At 38.1% G+C, this 26961-nt stretch overlaps 1 protein-coding gene across 6 annotated transcripts in view; it reads left to right on the forward strand.

Annotated features, from left to right (window-relative positions):
* Positions 1-26961, forward strand: part of sdk2b (sidekick cell adhesion molecule 2b) — a 308341-nt gene that overhangs the window by 236341 nt on the left and 45039 nt on the right. For all 6 annotated transcript variants that reach the window (XM_081601026.1, XM_081601024.1, XM_081601027.1 and 3 more), the window contains exons 5-20: positions 1428-1561; positions 6238-6349; positions 6760-6950; positions 8376-8459; positions 8598-8792; positions 10164-10280; positions 11822-11989; positions 12307-12409; positions 17893-18069; positions 18910-19046; positions 20363-20510; positions 21894-22034; positions 22900-23081; positions 23825-23940; positions 24922-25117; positions 25460-25558. In XM_081601026.1, coding sequence (XP_081457152.1) covers positions 1428-1561; positions 6238-6349; positions 6760-6950; positions 8376-8459; positions 8598-8792; positions 10164-10280; positions 11822-11989; positions 12307-12409; positions 17893-18069; positions 18910-19046; positions 20363-20510; positions 21894-22034; positions 22900-23081; positions 23825-23940; positions 24922-25117; positions 25460-25558 — 2300 coding nt within the window. The remainder of the gene's footprint in view (positions 1-1427; positions 1562-6237; positions 6350-6759; positions 6951-8375; positions 8460-8597; positions 8793-10163; positions 10281-11821; positions 11990-12306; positions 12410-17892; positions 18070-18909; positions 19047-20362; positions 20511-21893; positions 22035-22899; positions 23082-23824; positions 23941-24921; positions 25118-25459; positions 25559-26961) is intronic.

Raw genomic sequence — 26961 nt, forward strand, 5'->3', positions numbered from 1 at the left:
TAAATGAACTATAGGTCAAAAACCATGTTTGAATAAGTAAATTTTTATCAAATTTGAAAAACTACATCCCTGATCAAACAAATGTAACCTTTTCTCAGTATTATATTGTTTATTGGAGACACATAAATAAATTGTCTTTCAAAAGACTATAAATAGTTTGCTGAAAATTAATTCAAGTTCCAGTTGTAATTTAAATTACATTGAATTACATTGAGCCCAGAACAAAATATGGTGTGGAAAGTTAATATGAAACAGAGTGGAAAGGTTAAGTTCATCCAGCATTCACTCACCAGGGAGCAGGAAAGGGAAACAGGGATCCTTTTTTACATTCTGTTATTTTTTAAAGTAGTTTGAGGTCTTTTAGCTCCAGAAGGTCATTATCATCAGCCTTTTCTTCATTGCTCTAGTGTGTAGAGCTTCACATTGTACTTTGAGTGATTAATTTACCTTGGTAGCAGTTTTAAAACAGCTATGAAAAGATGTGCATCCTCTTTTTGATCATACGTGGCTTTTTCTTTTTTTTTCAACAAAATATAGAGGACTATATTTTGTTGCATATAGTCCTCTCACTGCATTTGGACCCCCTAATTATCACATTCATATTTTCTTATTCTCAAAGTCTTTGGGTTTCACAATTTTGTAATTATTTGGTATGTGTTAAGTCAGTGATTAGTAAAAATATAAACAGAAGCAAAGAGAAATGCAAAAATGAACAGTAGATAATGGAGAAGTAGTAAGGAGACGAGCTGATACTGTGCAAAACAAGTCCAGATGAAAAGACTATCGACTGTAAACTTTGCGTGACTGTAGAACATCACGAAACGGGAAGAAGGATTTCATTGTTACTGGATGGTACAGTCATAGAGTCAAAGCCAGCGCATGAAAAAGTCAAACAAACTAGTTGTTAGGATCCATAAGACACACAGGTTAAAAATGAATCTGTGTTTATTTATTTAGACTCTCTGCACCCGGTACAGGAAGATGTTATTATTGTCTCCAAAAGTGGCGAGGTGCCAGGGTTCAGGTCGCAGAAAGCGGCGAGGTACACACATCCAATTAATTGCTGCAGCTTATTATGCAAGGACATCATATTTGAGTAAGGAGAGGATGTCGATATTTCTCCTATGCTCGTTCAGCACTTACACATTGTTTACACATTGCAAATCAATCGACTTAACACTGCTTGAACAGTGTAATTAAATGGTAAAATGTTTGATGTTCCTTTCAGCAGCGGGATCAACTGTGGACCCAATACACTTCAAACATATTTAGCCTTAATTGGACAATGCAGCCTCTGAAGATGCCAGCTGCATATTCTTTTGAAGAAACTTTTGTTGGAACTCAGATCTTGGCTGAGCTTTAACTTTAGCAATGTGTGTCTTAGATTTTGTTTGTACTGAATCCACATTGTTTTGTTCCCGTTTCAGCGCAATTACTTTGGACAACACACTGGTTATCCTGTCTTCGGTGGCACCAGATGCCGGGCGCTACTATGTGCAAGCGGTTAACGACATAAACGGAGAAAACAAGACCAGCCAACCCATTACTCTAACAGTGGAGAGTAAGTAACATTTATATACATACTTTAATTTCATCATACTGTGCTCCAACTAGGAATGATTTAGACGAAGTGAAGTTGTTTGGAGTATTTAAAGCTGTCTCTATATTTGCAATAGTGGAATACTTGGAGAGGAGCTCACCAAGGCTCTCAGTAAATAAGAGTCACTTTGCCCCTTGAGAAATATATAAAATATAGTAAAATTGAAATCTTTTGTATACACACTTTTACATAAAACTTATGTTTACTTTGTTGCTCTTTTCTCTGAAGCATGAAAAGTCCAGTCAGAACGAATTCAGGTCAGGATTTGAACCCAGGACCTTCTTGATGCAAGCCAATGGTTTTTACCACTGTTTTCACTATGCAGCCCAGTTAGAAATGGTTTAATTAGTCAAAAATCAGACCTTACTAAAAAAAAAAAAAAAAGCCTTCATATTTTGTATAAAATATTTCATACCTGATCAAAAAGCTCAGTGTTTGTAATTGAGTTTTTCCAACTTGCACTTAAGAATGAAAAATACTGTTGCAATATTGCATAAATACTAAACACACAAAGCAGAAGAGGTTATTTCCCTTAGTGCCAAGTAGTTAAAATTCAGCAACATTTTCAGCTTCCACAACAACAAAAAAAAAAAAATCAAGACTCACAAATCGAACCCAGTCAGCCGGCCTGAGCTGAGCAGAGAGAAATGAAAGAGAGAATCTAACAGACAGCATCGTATGACATGGTAGACTGGAGTTCATTATGAAAGTGAATGAGGAGGGTAAGGGTAAGATAATATAGCTGACAACACGAGGGAGCAGAAATAGCCCGTGGCTCATGTTGAGAATAGTGGCAGAGTTGATTATACAAGAGCTAGAACACACACATGCAAAACCACACACAACTCGAATTATATGGCGAAGTAAGCGGGTGGTGGTGGTGGTGGGGGTGGGAGGGCTCAGCTTTTCAGGTCTGATGGAAACGTGACATGCATTGGTTCGAGCATTTACCATATGCTCCACATATGTACGCATTCACATGTACAGGCGGCTGAAGGAGCTTGTGAGTTCTTGCAGTTTACAGCACATGAACCTGTTTCTGTCCGCATTTGAAGTGTCCAGGTTCATATTTTCAATGACTTTGTCCAAGTTTTGCACACACAAAAAAAAAAAAAAAAAAAAAACTTTGTGGCGTTTTAATTTCTCCTGCTTCCCTGTAGCTTTAGCATCTTTCAAATCATTCATTCAATCAGCAATATAGATTTTACTATTGCCTTGCAATCAACTGAGAGGTTCTGACAGAGACTGACATAGTGAGGTGAATTTGATTATTTGATTTGTAGATTTTTTTTTCTTTGGTTTGAGCATAAGGGGAATGCTGAAACCAATTCAAGGGAACTATCCATTATAACCTGCAACTTTCTAAAGGGGTGGAATCAATCTTGGAGAAGTTGCTAGTTTCGGTTCAGTGGAACCAACAAACTAATTTGGATAATTGGGAACTGAGATGTATCGGAGAGACTTTAGGGAAGATTGAAATTTATAATCTTCCCGACCTAAGACATTCTGTTTCTGAATTGGCTTTTCCTATGTGGCCTTGGAAGGGCTGCATATTTCCAATCTCCTTGAAGATATGTAAACACAACGCTCTTCCCTCCTCACCCCCTCATGTATCCATGGAGCTGTGGAGCTGAGCAGCCCGAGGACATCATTCCTCAGTAACAACACCTTTATCGTATTTTGTCAGGAGCCTCGGCCACCTGGTTCTATGGCCCTTTGACGTCACCACCTTCACTCGTGTCTTTGTTTTGCCCATTGTTTTGTCTGAATGTTGCCATTTGCCCTAATGTGTCCTTTCATCTTTTTTGTTAGAAACGGTGGAGTACTCCCTATTTAACCCAGAAATGGATTATTTTAGTTTATTAGTAATATCAGAAATTGTGGAGTACGCACTATTTAGATCAACATTATATAGCCCAGAAATGGAATCAGAATTAGAATTAGAATAACTACGAACTTGGAATCCACAAATACTTGACAGGAACAGTCACTGCTTAGTTTATATTACTTTTAACCCAGAAAAGGAATTAGATCAGTCACTCTTTAGCGTATTTTATCAGAAAATGTAGAGTACTCACTATTTAGAAATGGAATTAGATACTTAGCAACCATGAACATGAGCACTTAATTTACATACTTTAGAACATTAGATCAGTTTTCTTTCCTCTTTTTTCTTTCCTTTGGTTTGCTATTTTGTTTGTATTTCCTTTTAACTCATGTCAAGCACTTTGAATTGCCTGGTCGCTGAAAATGTGCTATATAAATAAATAAAATGCTGCTGGAGAGAGATTATGCTTGGCTTTGACATGTTACCTCCCTGAGCAGATCTCGCATAACTCGAAGACAAAGGATGGGTGGCAGGAGGCATCCAGTCAGAAGCTTTAACCATCTCAGCGGTTGGGCTTCTCTGAGGTGACCCCTGGCCTGCTGAGAGTAGTAGCCCTTTTTCCCAATTGAGAGCCATTGCCTCAGGCCTGCGTGAGCTGACTCTCATCCCAGATGCTTCATACTCAACTCTAAACTGATAAAGCCCAACTTGCACTCAGATCAACCACGAGTTTCTGCTCAGAACTCTAAAAACGTGTTTGTTTACAAAAAATTCAGGGATGGAAATAAGTATAAATATATGATGCTGTTACGATGCAAGGCACTTTGAACAAGCTTGTCGCTGAAATGTGCTATACAAATAAACTTGACTTGACTTAAAGTATGATCAAAAAAACTCAAATTTCTACCATTGGTACGTGTCAAACTTGGCAACAACTTCTTCTAAAAGAGATGTTTAGTAGTGGCAGCAATCGTCTTGTGGTCTGTCATTACACCAGACGGTTTTTCCAAGACGCAACAAGATTCTTCGGATGCTTTTTGTTTTATTTAGTTGCACTGGTGAAACTGATCAATAGAACAATCTCACAAATTATACTGATGGAATGTGACTTGCATGAAGAAGTACCGATAGGATCTTACCTTGAAATGTTTGTTTTGTTTTAACTTGAATTTGACCTCAGCTTTTTCTGCTAGCTGCCATTTCCAATTACATCACAAACTAAAGAAGACAACATTAAAATGCGGATTTTTTCCAGACATCATTTATTTTACCTGCTTTGTCTGCCTGAGTTGCAGTAATTTTCAAAGCATTTGACAGATGCTGTGCACATGCAAAAGCCTGCTGATTAGGTTTGAGGATTATTTGTAAAGCTTTGAAAATTGGAACACCTGACCTTTACTAATGATGGCTGACGACAAAATGTGATCCTGAAAAGTTGAAGCCCTGGTGAGGGTTGTCTGGCAGCTTAAATGAGAAAGTGAGAAAGAGTGAGAAAGTTAAGCTTTTGAATTTAAGAATTGAACTTAGAATTGTATGCTTACATTTCTGAAATTTACTATGACTAAAGACAAAGGAATAGTGAATTCGGAAATCCTGGTTTGGTTTTGTTACTTCTCATGCTTACTTTCTTTGGGATTTAGTCACATACAGTCCCGACACGAAGTTGGGATACTGTAACGTGAAGTGGAAGGAAAAAAACATGCTTTTTTCTTCTTTTTTTTTTACTTAAAAAAAAAAACCTAAAAAAAAGGTGACAGCCATTGGCATCCAGCCGCCTGTTGCTGAAATTACAGATGCTTTAAGATGAACTTTGATCTCATCTAATCAAAGCTTGTCATGAGATTATCATTTGGGTTTTTCACAAATTGTTTCAAACATATTTTACACTTCTGAATTTAAAAAATGCAAGAAAAGGTCTCAAAATGTGCTTTGCAATATTTTGCTATTTAACTCATCTGAACGATTAAAGTAATTCTAACAATTTGCAATTTGTCTTAAAGCTCTTCCTCCCCCACTGAACTCTCACACATATCTCAAAACTTCCAAAGTAAGAAAATTAACACGTTTTAGCTCCTGCTTTCAGTTACATAAACATTTTAAAGAGCCAAAAGCCTTGTCGGATTAAGTCTCTCTCAGGTGAATAGCTGTCAATCATTGGCCTGCTCTGAGGTACGTGTGTTTACGTACATCAAAGCCTGCAAATAAACCCAGGTTGGTATTACTGAGTCATGACATCCCCCGTAGCTACGTCTGACATGTGCCGCCATGAGCTCAGTCCCAGGGCATGACAGGACTGACAGATCGCTATGAGTTTATCACAGACATGACATATTTCAAGCTGCACACACACACAAACACACCCACACTATAAAACGCCATCAGCAGTGTGTAATGCTCCAAACATACCCAAACAAAAGAATAAATGTGTTTTCAGATAGCTTTAAAAACTCAGGTGAAGTGAACGCATAGGCAAGGATCCATTGAGCCCTTTTGTTTTATGTTGGCAGTATTTTTCTTTCTTTTTGGTCTTCCAAAAGATACCTTGTTATGCACACTCAGTGCACTGTCTCATCCTGTTCGACCCGTCTCTCAGTCATAGCTCACGCTCGGTGTGTTCGCCGGTCAGTTTCAATATTTCACATCAATGGGCACCCGCAGAGAGTGCTGAGTGGAGGCGAGATTTATAGGATATTAAATACAAAATCCTCCAGTCGCCTCGCGACACTGCTCCTCCTTTCGGTTCTTTCAATCAATCAGGTACTTGGAAAGCATCAATGTATTCGTGTGCAATTTTTGTTTGTCCATCTAGATATTGGAGGTCCGGCCGACCCCATCGCTCCCACTATCATCATCCCGCCCAGGAACACCAGTGTGGTCACGGGCACATCAGAGGTCACGATGGAGTGCGTGGCCAATGCCAGGTAAAAACTCTCATCTACATGTTTAAGGATTTGTTCCTCCAAAATGGGGGAAATCTGCAGGAACTTCCAACTATAGCCGCTCGCCACAAACCTTTAACTTGTCATTGTTTATTCAGTGTTTAAAAAACAAAAACAAAAGACATCTTATTGTTGTTAACAAAATCCCCACTGCCTTGTCACCCTTGCTGTTAACACATTGTACAGCCTCCGTTATGAATAGGACAACACTCGAGGCATGCAGAGAGCCTTTGCTGTTTCAATTTTGTACATTCCCCAAGAGTCGTGCATGGGTCATCTCTTTAGCTTTTGTCTCCTCAAGCTAGGTTTGAATATTGCTTACCAAGTACAGTGGAGAAATTAGATCTGATGTCTCCCCCCCCTCCCCTCCCCGCCCCCCCCCACATGTGTAGGCCTCTTATAAAGCTGAGTATCTCCTGGCGTAAAAACGGAGTGTTGGTGAGCAGCGGTTTAAGTGACTTCAACCGCAGGCTCACCATCCTCAGTCCAATGGTGAGTGATGCCGGATTCTACGAATGTGAAACCGTTCTCCGCAGCAGCAGCGTGCCGTCTGTCAGCGCTGGTGCCTACCTTCATGTGTTTGGTAAGGAAACTCACGCAGTCAATTTACTTTCACTTGTTATCGTGTAATGTGTGCTGAAGTGCTGTCGTAGTTCTATACGCATTCGTGTTTGCAGGCCTCCGTGCCTTCTAATTACTTCCACACTGATTGACACCTTTTTCTTATGACAAAACTGTTAATAAAAAAATTTAAACATCGCACACCGAATGCAGATGATTTATGATGTGACTAATCGTACCTGAAAGTGCAAAATCAAAAAGATTACATGTTTGCTGCTGCCTTTGCAAAATAAGTTTTCATTGTTTTTCCTGAGAGGAACTTGTGTCACTCTGATCAGGATTGTTTGAAGCGTATGAAAAAGTGAACAACTTTGATTACAAGTTTCTGAACCTAATATTCCTTGGTGTGAGTTGCAAGCAGCTTTTCCATTGGCTTATGACATGTTTGAAGTTTTGCTACATGAGAATCGCAAACATCGGCCTATTATGTTGTAATTTTATTATAGACCAAAATGAGGGGAAAAGGAAAATTGTCAAAAAGAAAATTGCCCCATTGGTGCTTTGCATTGTTTTAGCAGGGTGGGTAAAAACTTATATTTTATGTAAAAATTAAGGGGACTTCATACAAATTCATTCTATTATTATTATTTTTTTAACCATTTAATATATTCAATAAATATATTATCGAATGAGGTTTTGATATCTGTAGTTTTGATTTGTGTGTTGCTGCCAGACTTGCTCAGGCACCGTGTTGTCTTGGTCTGTCACATAAAATCCCAACAAAAGCATTTTAGTTCAATGGTTGCGATGTGACAAAATGTGAAAAAGTTGAAAGTGTGTTGAATATATTTGCAAGTACCCGGCGTGCATGTAGCGGCGCTACAGGAATAATCATTGCATTTTGGCTTAAAGAAAGGATGTGGCCGAAATTTGACGCAAACCTCTCTTGTCTCACTTGGTTACACGGAGAACAACTTGACTGTGAGCTCATGAGGCAGTAACAGGAAAAACATTATTGATTTAAATAGGAGGGAAGCTAATGGTTGCCCTCAAGAAACGGTTTAATAGCATTGCTTGAGTCACTTTGATTCCATCCCACTCAAACACTTTGATGTTTTCAAGCTATGAGGTGGAGTGAACTTTTGCTTTAATACTGCTGACTTTGACACCCGTCTTGCTTTCGCAGCTCGTTTTTAAAGAGAAGCCTGAATTTGAGGTGGATTTTATGTTTTCTTCTGTTTAAGCTTTATGATCCAACAGCTGGACGGCTTTGATGTAGTATTGCATCTCACTCTCTCTGTTACTCATTCTTTTATGATCACATCAAATTATAATTATTATAATGATCATATTTCTGGGCTGTGGTAATGATGATTTCTTTTTTTTTGTGAGTTCATTCTTCCTTATTTTTTTTACATCATTTTTTTTTTTGCTTTTGATATGTCAGAGCCGCCACAGTTTATCAAGGAACCAGAGAAACACATCACGGCTGAGATGGAGAAGGTGGTGGACATTCCCTGTCAAGCAAGGGGTGAGTACGGCTTTATTCCACCTGACAAATCCTTTCAGGGTGGACCTGTTTAACAGTTTCTGAATTTAAATGAAGTCATACTGAAAGGGCGGCTGTAACCCGCTGTCTGTAATCCAAATCTTTGTCGACTCTCCGCAGGAGTTCCCCAGCCAGAAATCGTCTGGTACAAGGATGCCCTTCCCATCGATCCAGTGAAGACGCCGAGGTACAGAGTCCTGGTGGGGGGGAGCCTGCAGGTCAACGGTCTGCTGCCTGATGACACCGGCATGTTTCAGTGCTTTGCCAGGAACTCGGCAGGAGAGGTTCAGACCAACACCTACCTGGCTGTTACCAGTGAGTGGCCTGGGAGCTCTTCATCAAATTGCTTCCAGGAATAATTACTGCTCTTAAAGATATAATAAGCTAGTTTTATAAAACTCTGAATTTTTTTTAATTTTTTTTTTAGTTTAAATCTCCATCTAGCTCCCTTAAGCCCTTCATCAAATTCAGGGATGATGATGTGTAATTGTATTACAAAAAATAGAAATGCGGAGGGAAAATAAGGAGAAAAGTGGGGCTAAATGAATCCTTTACATGCATTTCTGCTACGTTCTATAATGATATGGCATCCATCCATCCGTCCGTCCATCCATCCATCCATGCATCCATGCATGCATGTCACTTTTGTGGCTCATTTGCTCTATGTTGCAAAATCATTAATATGCTAAACACATTGACAAACACTTAAAATGATTTAATTTGTAATGAAATCAACACAATAACAAAAAACTAAATGCTGAATATAGATATGTCTGGAAGTGATGTGATGCATCATCACCATGTTGATGCATCACATCAACATGTTGAAGGTTGAAATGCAGAAGGAGAAGGACGCAGTTTGAAAATGTACGTTGCAACCTGATCTCAGAAAAGCAGAGGATGATGGATGGACTGACAATTGTTCAGACATTTTAAGCTTACAGTACAGAAACCTATCATTGAGAACCATGTTTGCTGCTTCTCTCCTAATTCGGAAATAACTTCCACATCATTTTTTTTTTTTTTTTGTCTGAGCTTGTGTCACTGCAGGAATTTGAAAATCAATGGTAATTGTACTCTCGCTGTGCATCTTTTCTGCAAGTTTCTGACATCTAATTTTCTTCGCTGCATCTCCTTTCCCGCTGCTTTCACTCCATGATGCGTCTTGTTATCAGAATGCATAATATTCCAAGTCACTAAATCACTCCTTTCATCCTTATTTCTTTTCTCGCGGTGCTGGTACCTCTCCTTCGCCTACCTCGGCTCAGATTTCATCTCGTCGCTCTCCTCTTTCTCAATACATCCATGTCTCCGCGTCTTCTCTGCTTGGATATTTACTCCACTCCTGTGACAAACTCCCAGTGCATCCTTTCTGTAGGGAGTGATACAGTTTCCTGTCATTCCATAAGGGGCTTTGATTTATTGCACATCACACACAAGGATTTTAGTTGCCTTGGAAATGCCTTCCCTTTCCATTTATGCTCAGGTTATTTCTCCCTCTCCTTTCCATATATTTTCTATCTTGCCGTACGTAGACAGTTGGCACACGGTAGTGGCAGGAGGGTGAAGGCAGCGTTGCTCCTTTTCAAATTAGTGAGACAAAGCACAAATTAAGCATTCTGTTGCAGCAGGTTGGTGCTTGGAAGTAACACGACTGAAGTGTGCGTGTGTTTTGTCTCCCCTCAGGCATCGCTCCGAACATCACAGCCGGACCCTCTGACAGCACGGTGATTGACGGGATGTCAATTATCCTGCACTGTGAGACCTCAGGAGCTCCAAGGCCTGCCATAACCTGGCAGAAAGGTCTCTGTTACACACAAACATTGTGCACACGTATACAGTTTATACACAGTATAGAGTTTACGATGGCTGTTATGTCACTCTTACATCTATAAGCTTCCCTGTTTTCTTCTACGTTCATGGATGCTGTGCTTCAGAATTGTCAACGTGACAAAAAGCTCCTCTGTTCGGTGCATATGTATTGCAATGTTCATTAATCCAGTAATTGAATTCATTTGCATATTACATTGATTATTACACAGAGATGTTTTGAAGCCTTGGTTTTTGCTTATTATGAGTTTCCACATAGCAATAACTAAAATACGACATTTTAGTTTTTAGATATTGTTGGACCAATAAAATCATAGTACAAAAATGTTGGCTTAATGAAAAATATGTTGAATACCTGCTTGAAGATTATGTTCAAAATACACTTAGTCTGACAAATGAGCCTCATCGAAACATATTCCAATTAGTCAAATATGACTGTGTATATACATGTATAGATTGTGTGTAAATATTTTTCACAAATCAAGAAACAATGACTTCAACAGAAGAAAATTCATGTTTTGGAAAGGTCTTTCCAGATTTCAGAAATTGACAGAAAATGTGATTATAATCGAATAAAAAGATTTTCCTCACAAAATGACACATTTGGATTACCTCTGCAGGGCAGTATGGGAAAATATCTTCAAGTAAACATATGTGCAATACAGTGCAAAGTACTTACAGGGACCATTCACTTGACTTCCTAAAGCCACTGCAAGCACAGCTGATGGAAACAAGAACAACAAAGCTTGAGTACGAGCAAGACGTCTCACTATAATATAAACTGTACAGGTGTGTGTCTGGTTCATTTTTGAATAGCATCACTTCAAAATAATTACAACTCAAGAAGAGGTAAAAAGTACTCCTTTTTTAAAAACGCATTCAATTAAGGGTAAATAATAAAATAGCTACTACTCACCTCTGGAAATCATTTAGATAAAGTTCTACATTAAAGCTACCGTATTTTAACAGTAGCTTTTTAATGCAACTCCAGCTTCTACTGTAGCGTCTATTAGAGCTGCGTCTATTCTATGCGCCTTATAATCCAGTGCGCCTTATATATGAAAAAAGTTTTAAAATAGGCCATTCATTGAAGGTGCGCCTTATAATCCTTATAATATTATAAGAAATAATAATATTAATAGTTAATATTATTAATAATTATAATATTCGCCTTATAGTGCGGACAATACGGTACTCTTTTGTTGTCAGTACAGGAAGTACAAGTGGAAATACTGCATTTTTTTAATGTATTTTTGCATGACTCTTTTTTTATCAATTATATATGGAGACATATTTTCAGTGACTTACTTTAGGATTAAATTGGTTCAGTTCAGCGGAGTTTCGCCAGGAAAATGTATTGCATCCCAATAGCAACCCGAGCCTGTATCTCTGGTCTCCCAGAATCCATTTTTTTAATATATATATTTTATTTATTGTTCTGTCTGTTGCTTTTCTGTATTTATTTATCTTCTATCTCCTCACTCTTCCTTTTTCCTGCCTTTCAATAACCTTAGGTGAGCGTGTGTTGGCCAGCGGTTCTGTGCAGCTGCCCAGGTTTACTCTGCTGGAGTCGGGCAGTTTGCTCATCTCCCCTTCACACATTTCCGATGCCGGGACCTATACTTGTATGGCAAGTAATTCGAGGGGCATCGATGAGGCATCCGCTGACCTCATTGTCTGGGGTAAGTGTTTAGGGAGTGATTACCAAACACGCATTTAATGCAGAATATTTTAGAGAAAATCTTTAAAGGGGGAGGGGGGAGAATGCAACAGGTGCAAAAGCCGAATCCTTTTATTAAGAAGTATGAATAAAACATGGTCTGTGAAACACTCATTTAGTTTCTTCATTTGGAACTTGTCAGTTTAACTGAAATGAGCTTTCTGAAATTCATTTTGAAGTTCTTGGGGATTTTTCTTTTTCTCTTCACCCTGCTCATTTCAGGAAGCACGTTCCGCCGGCTTTCCTCTATTCCCACATGTCTTTGATTTGTCTCCACAGCTCGTACTCGGATTACCACACCCCCACAGGATCAGAGTGTCATCAAAGGGACCAAAGCCATTATGACCTGTGGAGTCACACATGACCCTAGTGTAATTATCAGGTAAGGATCTGTTCGCAAACACGTGGAGACATGGACGCATTGTATCGGAGACAGTATGGCTTCAATTTTCCAGAATGTTGCTTGAACTGATGGCATAAAATTTATCTCTGGAAATATAAATAACCTCAGCATTGCGTCGCAAAAGAATTCATATACATCCAAATGTTTCACATTTTCTGATATTAAAACAATCATTAACAAGGTATTTTATTGTGATTTTTATACTAAAGTATAAGTGAAATCATACACAAGTTAGAATCTTTTTTCAAAGATATATCTGAAATGTATTTAAAACAATTTTACTTTTATACCTGTAAATAAAATCCAACAGACATCACCTAATTGGGGCCTGTCACAGCAATGCAAAGGAGGGCATTGAAATATCTTGCTTTGCAAGGTATTTCAATGCTTAACGCAATGCATGGAAGACACCTATTACTATACACCTCAAAATAACTGCTGCTTCCATTCACCGTAAACGATATTTTAAAATCTTAGGTTTTATAAACAATAAAATTACTTGTTATTAATTAGGTGATAGACATTAGCCTTTTTTTGGATAACGAATTGCCACGAAGTATAAATCAGATTTTTACTTTTGTGTTGACTGTCTGTTTTATGATACTGTATATTCACCACCAATGACAAAAACGTTTTCATTTTGAATAGTATAAATATATACATAGACAAGTATATAATATATAGAGTATATTATATATTATTATATATTATATATAATATATATATTATATATAATTATATATATATTATTTGTATATATATAATATATTTATATACAAATATACTATATAGACAAGTAGAATTCAAAAGAGCAGAAGAAATCTCATGTTTTTTCAACAATAACAATATTTGTTGTAAGTCTGTTGCTAAGAGATGAGCGCGTTTTCCGGTAACCAACTGCCACAAAGTAAACATCTGATTTTCATTTTTGCAAAATTTAACCAACTGTAAATTTATTGTGTCTAAGCAGAAAAGCAGTATTTCAAAAGAGCCTATGTTTTATAAACAATAATTAAATTGGTGTTAAAGAATTAGCTTCTTTTTTTTTTCGGTAACGAACTGCCACGAAGTATAAATCTGATTTTTAATTTTGTGTTCAATGTCTGTTTTATGATATATTTACCACCAATGACAAAAAAAACATCTTTACTCTTTTCTGAAAAATTCACCAACTGCACAATTCTTGCCACGTAGTAGGTAGTGTAAGTAGTATTTCAAAAGAGCAGAAAAAAATCTGTTTTTTGAACAATAACAATATTTGTTGTAATCTGTTGCTAAGAGATGAGCGCATTTGTCTGATAGCCAAGTGCCGCAAAGTAAATGTCTGATATTTAGTTTTGCAAAATTTGCAATATGTAAAATTTCTTGTCCAAGCAGATTAGCAGCATTTCAAAATAGCTTATGTTTTATGAACACCAACATTATGTGTTGCATCACCTGTTGGTGTTACGAGATGAGTGTTTTTTTTTTTTAGTAACGAACTGCCACGAAGTATAAATCAGATTTTTACTTTTGTGTTGACTGTCTGTTTTATGATACTGTATGTTCGCCACCAATGACATAAAAAAAAACATTTTCACTTTGAATAATGTAAGACAAGTAGAATTCAAAAGAGCAGAAGAAATCTCATGTTTTTTCAACAATAACAATATTTGTTGTAAGTCTGTTGCTAAGAGATGAGCGCGTTTTCCGGTAACCAACTACCACAAAGTAAACATCTGATTTTTATTTTTGCTAAATTTAACCAACTGTAAATTTAATGTGTCTAAGCAGAAAAGCAGTATTTCAAAAGAGCCTATGTTTTATAAACAATAATTAAATTGGTGTTAAGAAATTAGCTTTTTTTTTTTCTTTCCTGTAACGAACTGCTACGAAGTATAAATCTGATTTTTAATTTTGTGTTCAATGTCTGTTTTATGATATATTTTACCACCAATGACAAAAAAATATCTTTACTCTTTTCTGAAAAATTCACCAACTGCACAATTCTTGTCACGGAGTAGGTAGTGTAAGTTAAGTAGTATTTCAAAAGAGTAGAAAAAAATCTTATGTTTTTTGAACAATAACAATATTTGTTGTAATCTGTTGCTAAGAGATGTGCGCATTTGTCTGGTAACCAAGTGCCGCAAAGTAAACATCTGGATTTTTACTTTTTTGTTGAATATCTGTTTTATAATATATTCACCACCAATGATAAAAAAAACATTTTCACTTTTCTGAAAAATTCACCAAATACTAGTGTAAGTTAAGTAGTATTAGAGCAGAACAAATCTTATATTTTTTAAACAATAACAATATTTGTTGTCAAAACTACAATCAAAAAATGAGCTCATAGAATTGCTGAACTAAGTAAATGAGATATCAAACTTAACACACTTTAGTAAGTTTAACTTGTTTTTTTTTTTACTTGTTGAAGTCACAAAAACTAGTTTTTTGATGCAACAACATTCTGTGCTACAATCATTTACCGGTTTATCTGTGATGCTGTGTTTTATTGGTAATAGCTGTTTTTTTTCCCCACAAAATAAAATTGGTACAATTTAAATTTACTCAACTACACTATGTGAAAACTTTAGTAAGTCAAACTAAGGCTTCTGCTGCTATATCGTCCCTCTAGCGAAATTCAGTGATTGATACACTAACTTAAGTCAGATAAGTTTAATCTACAAAGTATTTTTGATGTGGTTTACTAAATACTAAATTACTAAATCAAGTTCCTTTTATATACGGAACATCACTCAGTTTTGTGGAATTTTTTGACATAACTGTACAAAGTACAGTTACGTCAACTTTGTACATAACTTTGTACAGTTGACATAACTGTACAGTTATGTAGACTGAACAAGTTTTTTTGTTTTGAGTGTATCTTGTTAAAGCTGTTTCACTGTGAAGAGTGTGACATACAATTTTACACATTTAGAAACCAACAGAAAGTTGTGTATGGCAAAAGTGTTTACCACGTACCTCCACTGCTGTCGATCCAGTGAAACACACGAGTCTTTCAGCAGAATGATTACTGAACTCCTGCCTTGTACCCAACTTCACTCCTGATCAATAGACTCCTTTCTCTCTTTTATACTCAAATGAGAAAGCTACATCTGACGCTGCTTCTCTGCTGTGTAGTTATGATGAATGTGGATCTGCTGTTTGATATACAGCCATTAGGCGTTGCAGTGAGTGTTCAGGTCAATTCTGGTGGTAAGTTTGAGGAGACGGTGGGAAGAGGATGAAACAGCTCACTAATAACACTGTCGGCTTGGATTACAGCTAAATAGAAGAAGACAAAGTCATCTGTGTACTCCATGACTGATGGGGGATATGGATGTCGAGGTTTTGCAGTCATGTAGGTGGCAACAAAATTGTACCATCTGATACATAACTAGACCAAACTGGGCATAAAATAAAGTTGAGATTTTGTTTTGATCTTTAAAAGTCACATATTTAAACCACATCAGCCTAAATAGGAAATTTCTTCAGTCATCCTGCCCAGACATTTTAACTACAACCTTAAATCAAGACAGAAACTACTTGGTTTCCTGGTTCATAGAAAGACATGAGATCAGCTTTGCAACAACTGACTGTAGACTGCTTAAATGAGACTGCAAATCAAAGTTTAAATAACATATTTCTGAGGCAGTGAAAAATGTAGACGTTGCTGAACAACTTCTTAAGACTCAGATTTATTTATTTTTGCTGAAAATGTGTAAAAAATCCTCAAATTAATTATCTTTTTATTGGAGTAGCGCAATCTGGCACTGATAAAACTCAGAAAAATATAACCTTCAAAATTTTATTTTGAATCTATTCACTTGGTGAAAAAGAAACCTCTGTGAAGAGATAATTGTTTTTAACAAAACTGTTGTTGCTATGCGTGTCTGCTCCTATAACAGTTCTTGTCAAACAAATTCAACTGAAGCAGTTTTTCCACGACTTTCCACGAGAATATAAGGCGGCACAGAGGCATGTTTCTCTTTGCCACACTTAAAAATTGATAAAATAAGAAAACATGTCATTCAAGTGGAGATCAGATGTGCGCTGATCTCCAAAAGTTGAACATTACTTAAAAATAGCTGCTTGACCAGCATGATAAAAACACAAATTTCACTATATTTAAAAGCAAATCTAAGTAATAAACCACCGCAAAACACCTAATGTCATCTCAAAGCAGAAATTAAATTAAAAGGATGAATTGAAAAAAGAGCCCACTGTAAACTCCGATAGAGGACTTAAGATGTTGTGGTTTTATTTATCTTCCAAAGGCCATGAATCCTTAAATTTAGTGCATTGTACATATTCTTTAAAAAGTTTGGAGTTTGCATTAATGTGTTAAAAGTCTTAAAAAATATTTTATATCCAGTTAAAAACAGCCAAAGTAAAAAAAAAAAAACATTAAAAAAAAGCCGCTTCTTTTGCAGACTTTGTACTTTCTACTGGAATAAAAGGTGAATTATAGTTGCAGAAGTTCGAAGGCAGGAAACGTTGGACTCGATATGAAAACTGTGCCGGAAGCTTGGAAAGCACATCAAACGCTTCGTCTATTTTAGTCACAGCAATAAGATAGGTTTACTTGAGCTTATTTGTGCCACTCTTGGAAATAAAGATAAACAAAAAGTATATTAAGCTGTTGCCATCTACTTCTGGCTGTGCAATAAACCTGGAATTGTCTAAAAGTGCTTAATGCACCCACTCCAACTTTGAGACTGTATTAGTTTGAAGGAAAAGAATAAAATAAACTCAATTTGGCTGTCATTGTCGAAATATTTTTTTTATTCACAATACGTGCAATGTCATTTAACTTTTGAAACGGCAAGTCATAGCCGGAATAAATTCAGAAAAGTTTTTTTTGACTAAGATGTTCAGTGATTATCCAGATAAAATTACATTTCTTTGGGCATTAGTGAGGAATGATTAGGATTTTTTTTTTCCATTAGTTTCTCTAAAATACCGGTATTAGGTAGTAATGTCATAAAAAAGTTTTTTCTTGCTATGGTTTAACTAATCAAACTGTTTCTCTTTTGTTTAACCCAGATAATGCCAAACATATTCTTGGAATGTATTTTTATTGTTTGTAAACATCAGATAAAGAATAAGGTCATCCTTACTGTGCTGGACAGCATGAAGATCATAGTATTCTTTTATTTTCTGTTTTGACTCCACACTTCTGCCTCCATCAAAGAAATGCAACATATTTTTGTTATTTACTTTTATATCTGTATGTTTGTTGGATGTGGAGGTTGAGTTGAAATAGAGCCGAACATAGATGAACGTCTGTGTGTATAGTTAGAGGGAAACCATATCAGGCAGTAGAAGTCTGATCAATTCATCTCTCGTAACAACGGAGCAAAAACAAACAAGCAGAAAAAATAATGATCACAGAGGCTCAGAAATCTCAACGATGTCACATTTCGGTTCGTGCTGTTTGACTGCGCAGCAGTGGTAACGTTCCAGAGTCTGCTTTGCAGGCACGTTTGGGAAAAAGACAACTCTCCGATCAACGTGCAAGCCATCCCCCGAATGCGCCTGGACGCCGACGGCACCCTGCACATCTCCCAGACCTGGTCGGGTGACATCGGCACGTACACGTGCAGAGTCACCTCGGTCGGAGGCAACGACTCCCGCAGCGCTCACCTCCGTGTCAGGTAAACCCCTCCCCCCTTCCCCATCTCTCCTTATCTTTTCCTCCTTACACTCTTGTCGTCAAAATTCTTTGATGTGAAGTAGCAGAAAGGAACATGTCCCCGACACCCCACTGTCCTGCCTGTTCTTATCGACACCTCTGACTCATTTCCACTTAAATGACGCCTTCTCTTCCTCACCTCCCTTCTCCTCATTCTCACCTGACACTCTGCAGCCCCTGGTGGACTCCCCCCCACCCCCTTTCTTCTTATTTTTTTTTTCCTTCCCCTATACTCTACTGTACTATTTTTTTCTTTCTTTCTGTAAAGTCTTATTATTCCCCATCATTTCACCGGTGAGTCACTGCAGTAAGGTTAAACTGAATATGAATGTGACTGTTTCTGTCTTCATCGCTCTACTGTCTCCCTTGTTGGCTTACCGCTTTTACTCTGAGTTACTATCCGTCCCTCGCTTTTTAAGGTTTATCTATGAATCCGTCTGCGCTTATCTGAATTTATGCCTGAATGAATTAATGATCCTCAGCTTTAGCCTCATTTATTCACGTCTTTGTGCATTTTCCTCCTATCTGTCTCCTAATGCCATTCGTTCCATTTCCCGTCCCGACCTCCGGTAATATCCATCTCGTTTTGTTTGCCTGCGTGTCCATCTTGACAAGGAATCGTCTTTACCGTCTTGTCAAGTCACATTTCATCACCTTTCTGAACTGACGTCTCTGTTGCGAAAGATTTGACTCTCTCTTCGGGCGTCTACAGGAGATGTAGGCAGCGAAGCAAACTGCTCTGATAGACAGATTTCTTTTATTTATCAAAGTTGTCCTCTGATCTCCCCCCTCCCCCGCGCAGGCAGCTCCCACACGCCCCCGAGAACCCCTCTGCAGTGCTGAGCAAGTCTGAAAAAAGAGCCATAGACCTGGCCTGGGCCAAGCCTTTTGATGGGAACAGTCCTCTCATACGCTATATCCTGGAGGTTTCTGAAAACAGTAAGTCTCTACCAGTCCACGTCTGTACTCTCCTCAAAGTTCACTTCTCCTCGTGTCAGTTTACCTCTAAATTATTTATCCTGACTCGGGTTTGGGGGAAGAGGGAACTTGACACGTGGGATCATTGATGCAGACTTGAAAAGATAGAAAATGTTTCACATTTGGGTCTGGGTGTTTCGTGTGCATTTCCGTGCACGGAGACGGACTCTCCCGCTGTGTTTTTTGCTTCGACGTTTATATGCAAAATAAATGCTGCGAAGGATTTTATGAGTGGCTCAAATAAAATTTGAAGGATAACTAATTAGGATTATTCTGGACGTTTCTAACACTGACCTCCTGTTAATACTGGAAGCAGTGGTAGAACCTCACTCTGTTCTTTTTTATTTTAAACCAACCTCTAATTTGATTCCAGCTATGCAGTGGGAAAAACATCCGACTTACAGAAAAAAAAAAAAATTAATTACAATGAGTACTATTGAATGAATACCAATGCTGAATACCAAACCAACTTAACTTAGTTCTAAGTTTTTGTTTCATTTATTTAAGTTAATAAAAATTAAATAAAAACTTGCAACTTCCCATTTCTTTAGTGTGTAAAAATGACTTAACACAATGGCCAAATTCTCTTTGTCAATCCTCACAATGAGAAAAAAACAGTGGAACATGCCAATCAAATGAGACAGATTGGTGCTGAGCTACATAAATCAGGAAACAGTTCAAAGAAAATGGCTGCCGGTCTACACTTTAGTTTCCACAGCTGTAATTAAAAAGTTTAAAACAACTGGAATCGTGATAAATGAGACTCGACGACGACCCAACTTTATCCAGACGAGAAGGTTGGCTAGGAAGGTCCCTGTGGGAGAACTATAGCAAAGAGTGGCATTCCTGTGGCAGAAAGATTTGATATCACTGTGAGCTTGATATAAGTTAAATGTATTTCAGTGGTAGATGATAAAACAAGTTCATCAGACGTGACCCACCTGTTTAGCTTATTTTATCAACTTAAATCAAACAGGGGATGTTTGCGTTAGGGTTGTATGATGCGATGATATGACTCTACTGCGGTAAAAGATACATTTATTTTAATTTTGCACATCTGAGCAAAGATGCACACAAGTGTGGAGGTTGCTGCATGTCATTTAAAGTAGACTTAGAGCTCAAAACTGCTAATCACAATTAGTCATAAATCTGTTTTGTTTTGTTTTTTTTTCTTTCTAAATTACAGAAAATGTTTTAGCTGATTGGCACAGTGGAAATGAATGTGTGTGTTTGTGCGCTGTCATGTGGATTGTGTTTTTCCATTTTCTCTGCTCTAGACGCTCCCTGGGCCATCCTGCTGGCCAATATTGAACCAGAGTCCACAGCGGTGACAGTGAATGGCTTGATCCCGGCCCGCTCCTATCAGTTCCGCCTCTGTGCCGTTAATGATGTCGGGAAGGGGCAGTTCAGTAAGGAGACTGACCGGTGAGTGAAGGACAGACCTTTATCTGTTCATCAGCATTCTCCTTTTTATTAGAACAAACACTGAACAAATCATAAAGTACAACTTTTCTACAGGGGGCGGGGGGGACTTCATCACGATGCTGTACTTTTAAACACATTTTAAAGGATATTTTATTGCTAAGAAATTCAAAAGTATTACCTGTCTTCAAACGTCTCTGCAATCCTGGTAGCTGTGCCAGGTAAAAGTATAACAGCACTTCTGAATCAGTATTTGGTATGTGCTTCCCTTTTTGTGGTCCTGGTTCCAGCAGAAACAAACAAATACCAAAGAGTTCACATCTTTTGAACAAGCAAACACCAAGAATATGAAAGAGACACAAAAACAAGCTACCTTTGATAGTTAGAATGGACAGACGGACGGATGGAGGGAAGGAGGGAAGCACAGATGGACGGGTGGAATGTTGTGATGACCATATTGCTTATTACCTCAGTTTCTTCATCCATTCTTTCTTTTTCTTCTTTGCAGTGTTCCTTCTAGTATTTATCTGGTTTAGCATCTTGGCCACAAAAAAGTATTCATGAAGAACAACACTGGCATACGAAATTTACATGGTTGCCACTTAAGATAAATCCCTCCAAATTTTGCTTCCAAGCTGTGCTTTTGCCGCTGTGATATTGGACACGTTGATATTTACATGCGATCAGATGGAGGGGATGTTTCCTTTGTGCGATAGCGCCGCCACAGAAAAAGCTGATTTTCCTTTTCGCAAATCTACACCAGAGGAGTCAATAACTGCGGAGGCTGCCGTGTCTACGTCATCTTGAAGCCCCTTTGCCTTGTGGCTGCTGTGTTAAGATACGATGTTTTGCTCATACTGAGGCGCTTCCAAATTAACCTTACTGTAACATTCATGGAGTTACGAAACGATCCGGGTCTGACGCGACATCAGCATTGTCATCTCTGTGGCTTCACATAACCAGCTATTCCTCAACCGCTGCCGGTCATGCTTCACCACACTGCCAACTCTCTACCCAGAGGAAACCCGTAGGTGGCGGGGAAAGGGTTCTGTTCCCGTTCGTTACAGTTGGCCCAGCACAAAGCCCTCCATGCGTCCAGTTGGCCGCTGTTAATTGTCTCATTCCTTTCTCTTATTTCCATCCTCTCCCCCCTCCCAGGAACAGCAGAGTCTTTGTGAGGGAAAAAAAAACAAAACTCTGCGTTTGTTGGTGGCCTGTGTGTTTCTTCATAAAAACGAGCAAATTACAAATACAAGGAAGCGTCAGTAAACGCCTTTAAGCAAATGAATTTACATAAATGACAGCTTGATTTTGAAGGATCTATTTCTGTGATGGCAATCTTCTCTCTGTCGTCTTCTCTTCTTTATGTGTGTATGTGATCTTCAGCGTGTCTCTCCCAGAAGAGCCCCCCAGTGCCCCTCCTCAGAATGTCATTGCCAGCGGCAGGACCAACCAGTCCATCATGATCCAGTGGCAGCCTCCGCCCGAAAGCCACCAGAACGGCATCCTCAGGGGCTACATCGTCCGGTAAACCCCACCCCCTGCCCACCACCATCACCCTTATACATGTCATTGCCTTCTTTGCCTGTTTTTGCACATTCTTGGGACTCTTCTTTAACAGGGTCTGATAAACAGACTCTGTTAAAATCTATATATAGTACATCGCGTCACAGTAGTAGATTACTCTTTCCCCATGAAACCCACTTGTCTCTGTTAACAAAGCAACTTGAAAAATATTTTATCTGACGTACAACCAACCTTTAATTTCTGGGCTGACTTGAGCAAACACTGTGACTCTAATAGACAGAGTATGCAATAAGCCAAAGTGACTGTAAATCCTCTAAACATATAATTAGCTCGGGTCTCTGTCAGAGTTTTTTATTCATTACATCCAAATGAAACCGCAGGTGATTTCCAGACAAAGTCAAAGCTGCCTGTGGGATTTAAGGTGCCACTTTGCTGGTGCTTTGTCCCCCTCTAGAAGGAAGACAGGTGTACTGCAGTTGAATACTGTAATGTCTGTGGAGCAAGAAACATGGGGGAAAAAACCCACATTTTTACCACATCTGTAAATTAGAATATTATGCAAAATATAATTATTTCAGGAATTTCATTCAAAAAGTAAAGCTCTTTTGTATATTCATTCAACAAAGATTGCTATATTTTAAGTGCTTGATTCTGTTAATCACAATGAAATATGGCTTGCAGCTAAAACCCAAAGAAACGGAAAATGTAGTTTCTCAGAAAACATAAGCATTTAAGTAAATAGGTGTAATTAAATTCAGTTATTGAATTGAATTACTGTAGAAAATAACTTTTTTTAAAAATGTTCTTATTTATTCAGACGTACCTATGAATCTTTACATTCAAACTTCGTAAATTTGTGTTTCAGTTACCGGCTCACTGGGCTACCTGTGGACTATCAGCTCAAGAATATCTCCAGCCCGGATGTGACCACTCTACTCCTGGAAGACCTCATCATCTGGACAAACTATGAGATTGAGGTGGCTGCCTACAATGGGGCAGGTTTGGGCATCTTCAGCCATAAAGTCACAGAGTGGACTCTTCAAGGAGGTAAGGGACTCGTCACAAATTAGATGTCTCTGTAAATAGGTTTTACCACAAACCTCTCTTTGGCTGCACCTCAAGAAAATGGAATACTCAGTGAACAATCAAGCAAAGGGATACCTCGGTTAAACCACATGCTTTTTTTTTTTTGCTATTGACCTTTTGCGGCTTACCTTCTTGGAGATTGTTGTACAGTTGTGACTTAAGCAGCCTTACCTAAGATCGTGCAACCCGTTAACATAACCAAAACACAAGATTTTGTTTGCTTGAAAAGGTTTTCTGTTGTCCTGTGTAATATTCTATTGAACTACTGGACTAACTTTTCAAGCATATTCCAATTTGTTGAGATGCAACTTTACATTAAACAAATTTGGAATATCTCGTGTGTAATAGCTTTAATAGGTTTTGTGTACATCTGGTTGAATCTGGCTGCCTATTTTCCAACTACAGATGTTCTATACACCTAAAAATCCCTGAGCGTCTAAATCAGTCACAAGTACACCAACAAAGAGGTCTGGTATTAGATGTGTCAGTGGGAGAGTGATGGCAGTATCTGCCTTGACCAGTGCAGCAGCGATCAATACTGGCAGCAAAACCGATGCGCGCAGACTTTAAACTATTAGTTGAAAGGAACGCTAACACCCTTTTTTTTTCTTAATACCTTTCCGATTCTGCCTCTTCCTCTTTTTTTTTCCTCCTTGTTTTCCCCCACCCCAATTCTTCTGCTTTCTCTCCATCATCCATCCCAGTCCCAACCATCGCTCCAGGAAATGTGCAGGTCGAGGCAGTCAACTCAACAGCTATCCGTTTTACCTGGACCGCTCCGAACCCTCAGTTTATCAACGGCATCAACCAGGGCTACAAGGTCAGTGGGCCGCCAACAGTGTCCTCACAACAGGCCATCACGTCCATTGACAGAGCTGTCAGTGCAGAACATGCTCTATTACATGTAGGAAGAAGGAGGAAAAAAGCCAGAAGGCAAACAATATTCTGCACCAGTGAGAACAATGGACTGCACTTTCCCATTTGTCAGTTGAAGGTTGTGTTCTCTTTCTTTAGCAGCATTTCTCTGTGACTTGCTTCTCCTTTCCTGTCTGTTACCCGTCTGCTCTTTGTTTATATCTTGAAATGTTCGGTGCTGATAGAAAGATTCCCTTTTATTGCAGATTAAACTAATACTTAATTTTCTCCGTTTCTTGTCAGTTTTGATGTGGGTGAAAATGTATGGAGTTTTTATGAATTTGCTTTTTAAAAGAAAACCATGAATAAAATAAAATAAATGTATTGGACAAACTTAAGCCATTGTCTGTTCTTAAACATCTAATTGTAACTTATTGTTACGGAATTGGAAAAGCTAGCTGAATTTTCAACATTTGTTGTTTATTTTGCAGAAAAAAAAATGCAATTTGTTTCTTAGATCAGATTTTAAAGGGTTAACTGAATATGTAAAGGATGAGTGATTAAACAGGCACAGGGGAACACAGTTTTGGGAGCATTAAAAACCCCCCTGACTTACTTCTTTAATAAACATTTGCTTGGCCTAAAAACTGTAAATTAGCCCAAAAGATTAACCACTGGGACAGATTACTTAAATAGCTAATTGGTCAATCCAGTTCCCATTTGTCCCTGTAGTGTGTGCGGCTACCATTTATGGTGACATGATATCCCTTCTCTCATGAGCAAAACCTCATAGAGCTTCTCTGCTGTTCTTACGTTCTCCTACATTCAAAACATCACCGGGGCACTACTCTAAAAATAGACTAAACCAAGATGCCAAGTGATCCCTAGAGTCTTTGGTTGTCAGAGTAATTTTCTTTCCCATTGTCTCTCCTCTTGTTTTTTCTAGTTGCTGGCCTGGGAACCTGACAAAGAAGAAGAGGTTTCTATGGTAACGGTACGGCCGAACTTCCAGGATGGCGTCCACGTGGGATACGTGACAGGTCTGAAGAAGTTCACCGAGTATTTCACCTCGGCGTTGTGCTTCACTACACCTGGAGACGGCCCCCGCAGCCCACCTAAGGCTCTGAAGACTCATGAGGACAGTAAGTAACTTTTCTTCTCACTCTGCCATCCTGGCAAAAGAAATTGGGCATCTTACAGCAACAACATCCTTTGGGCAAGATCTATTATTCATGCAGAATCATGTTGTAGAGATGCTGATAAAAAAAAAAAAAGTGTATTCTGCATCCACCTAGAATCTCCTTAATTGGGACATGACTCTCTTAATAGCTAAGCTTTAAAAGCCCATCTGCTTGCTGTTGCTTAGTTTGATTTTGCAGAGTTGGATTTACAATCCAAATGTTGAAATGTTCAAAAGTAAATTATTTGCAGATAGAACTATTTGCCCATTGGCAATGCTCATTAATTTTATTTTTCAAATCAAGCCCCCGGTGCTGTAGGCCACCTGAGCTTTACAGAGATCCTGGATACCTCTCTCAAAGTCAGCTGGAGTGAGCCCAATGAGAAGAATGGAGTTCTAACAGGTAAACTTCCCATTTTTTTACGAGAAATTAAGCAGAAAAGGAAAAAAAAAATATATATATATATATATATATATAGTTTTTATATCTGTCAAAGCTTTGTGGAATGAGGCCAATAACAAAGAGCCAACCCTGAGATGGAACTGTGGTAGATTGACCTCATTTATTGTGCTAAGCACATGGGAGCAACAGTAATATTTGTTGTTTATTCTATTTGAGCTGTACGCCTACAACTGCCTTGGCGAGCCTGAAAATATACTTTTACTCTTCCGAGGCAATTGTCGGAAATATATTTCAAAACATATTCTGCAAAACAGAAAGTGTTCTCGTCTTCTTCTCATCTCGGTCATAATAACTCTACCACAAACATGTTAGCTGCAGTAAACATGACGGTTGCTTCAATCACTGAGAGGGAAAAAAATAATAAAAATTAAGCCCTTTCGTTGTGCATGATAGAATAATTTATGAGGCATCGCAAACACTAAAGAAAGTCCTCATGAGTTATGTGTTTTCAGGAAGTCACAAATAAAGTTGTGGAAGTATATAAGAATGGTGAAAACTTCTTACGTTGTTGGAATAGTTGCATTGCCAGTTTTATATGTGTGTTTACAGATTTACAGTCTATTCTCAGGGTGTATTAGACCACACGGCAACAGTGGTGTCTACTGGTTTTCACCATTTTCACTAGGAATAGTTTGAATTAAATAGTTCCAAGTTTTGTGAATCCACCAAAACCTCTTCTGAACTTGGCATATCAGGTGTTCACCGACCCAAACTTCAAAAATGCAATATAGCAGCCTTATGTATAAAACATAATGGGAGATGCAGTAAACATCTGTTAAGTTGTGTCAGACAGATATTAGAATACATCTGTATATACCTTTACTGAAGAAGTAAAGGTATATACTTTACCTCTTCAGTAAAGTATATACAAGTGCTGATGTGTTGCTTCAGTATTTGATTGCACAAAATCCTTAGAAATTCATTGTCACTTGTGATGCTGCTGGTCAACAAACATAAGTAGTAAACCCTCTGTTTTTCTTCCGTGGTTAAATTGGGTGAAGTACTATTCTGCTAAATAATTTCTGACTTTGCACCATATACGCAACAGATGCACATCAAAAGTTGAATTTACAAACTTTTTATCATGTTACAACCATAATCCTAAGTGTATTTTTTTTAAAGATTTTATATGACAGATCAGCACAAATAGTGTATAATAATAGGAGAAATGAAAGTGCTGTTCGATTTCTTTTTCAACAAATAACACAAAAAGTGGACGGCGTATATTCAGTCCCACGAACTCCGATACACCTAAATAAAATCAATTGTACAGAATTTGTACCAACTACAGAATAGAGTTCATCTATATCTAATGCGGTGTGGTGCAGCTGTTCTGTGAAAGC

Source organism: Poecilia reticulata, chromosome 19, assembly GCF_904066995.2.
Source record: "Poecilia reticulata chromosome 19, P_reticulata-male-v2, whole genome shotgun sequence".
Lineage (NCBI taxonomy): Eukaryota > Metazoa > Chordata > Actinopteri > Cyprinodontiformes > Poeciliidae > Poecilia > Poecilia reticulata.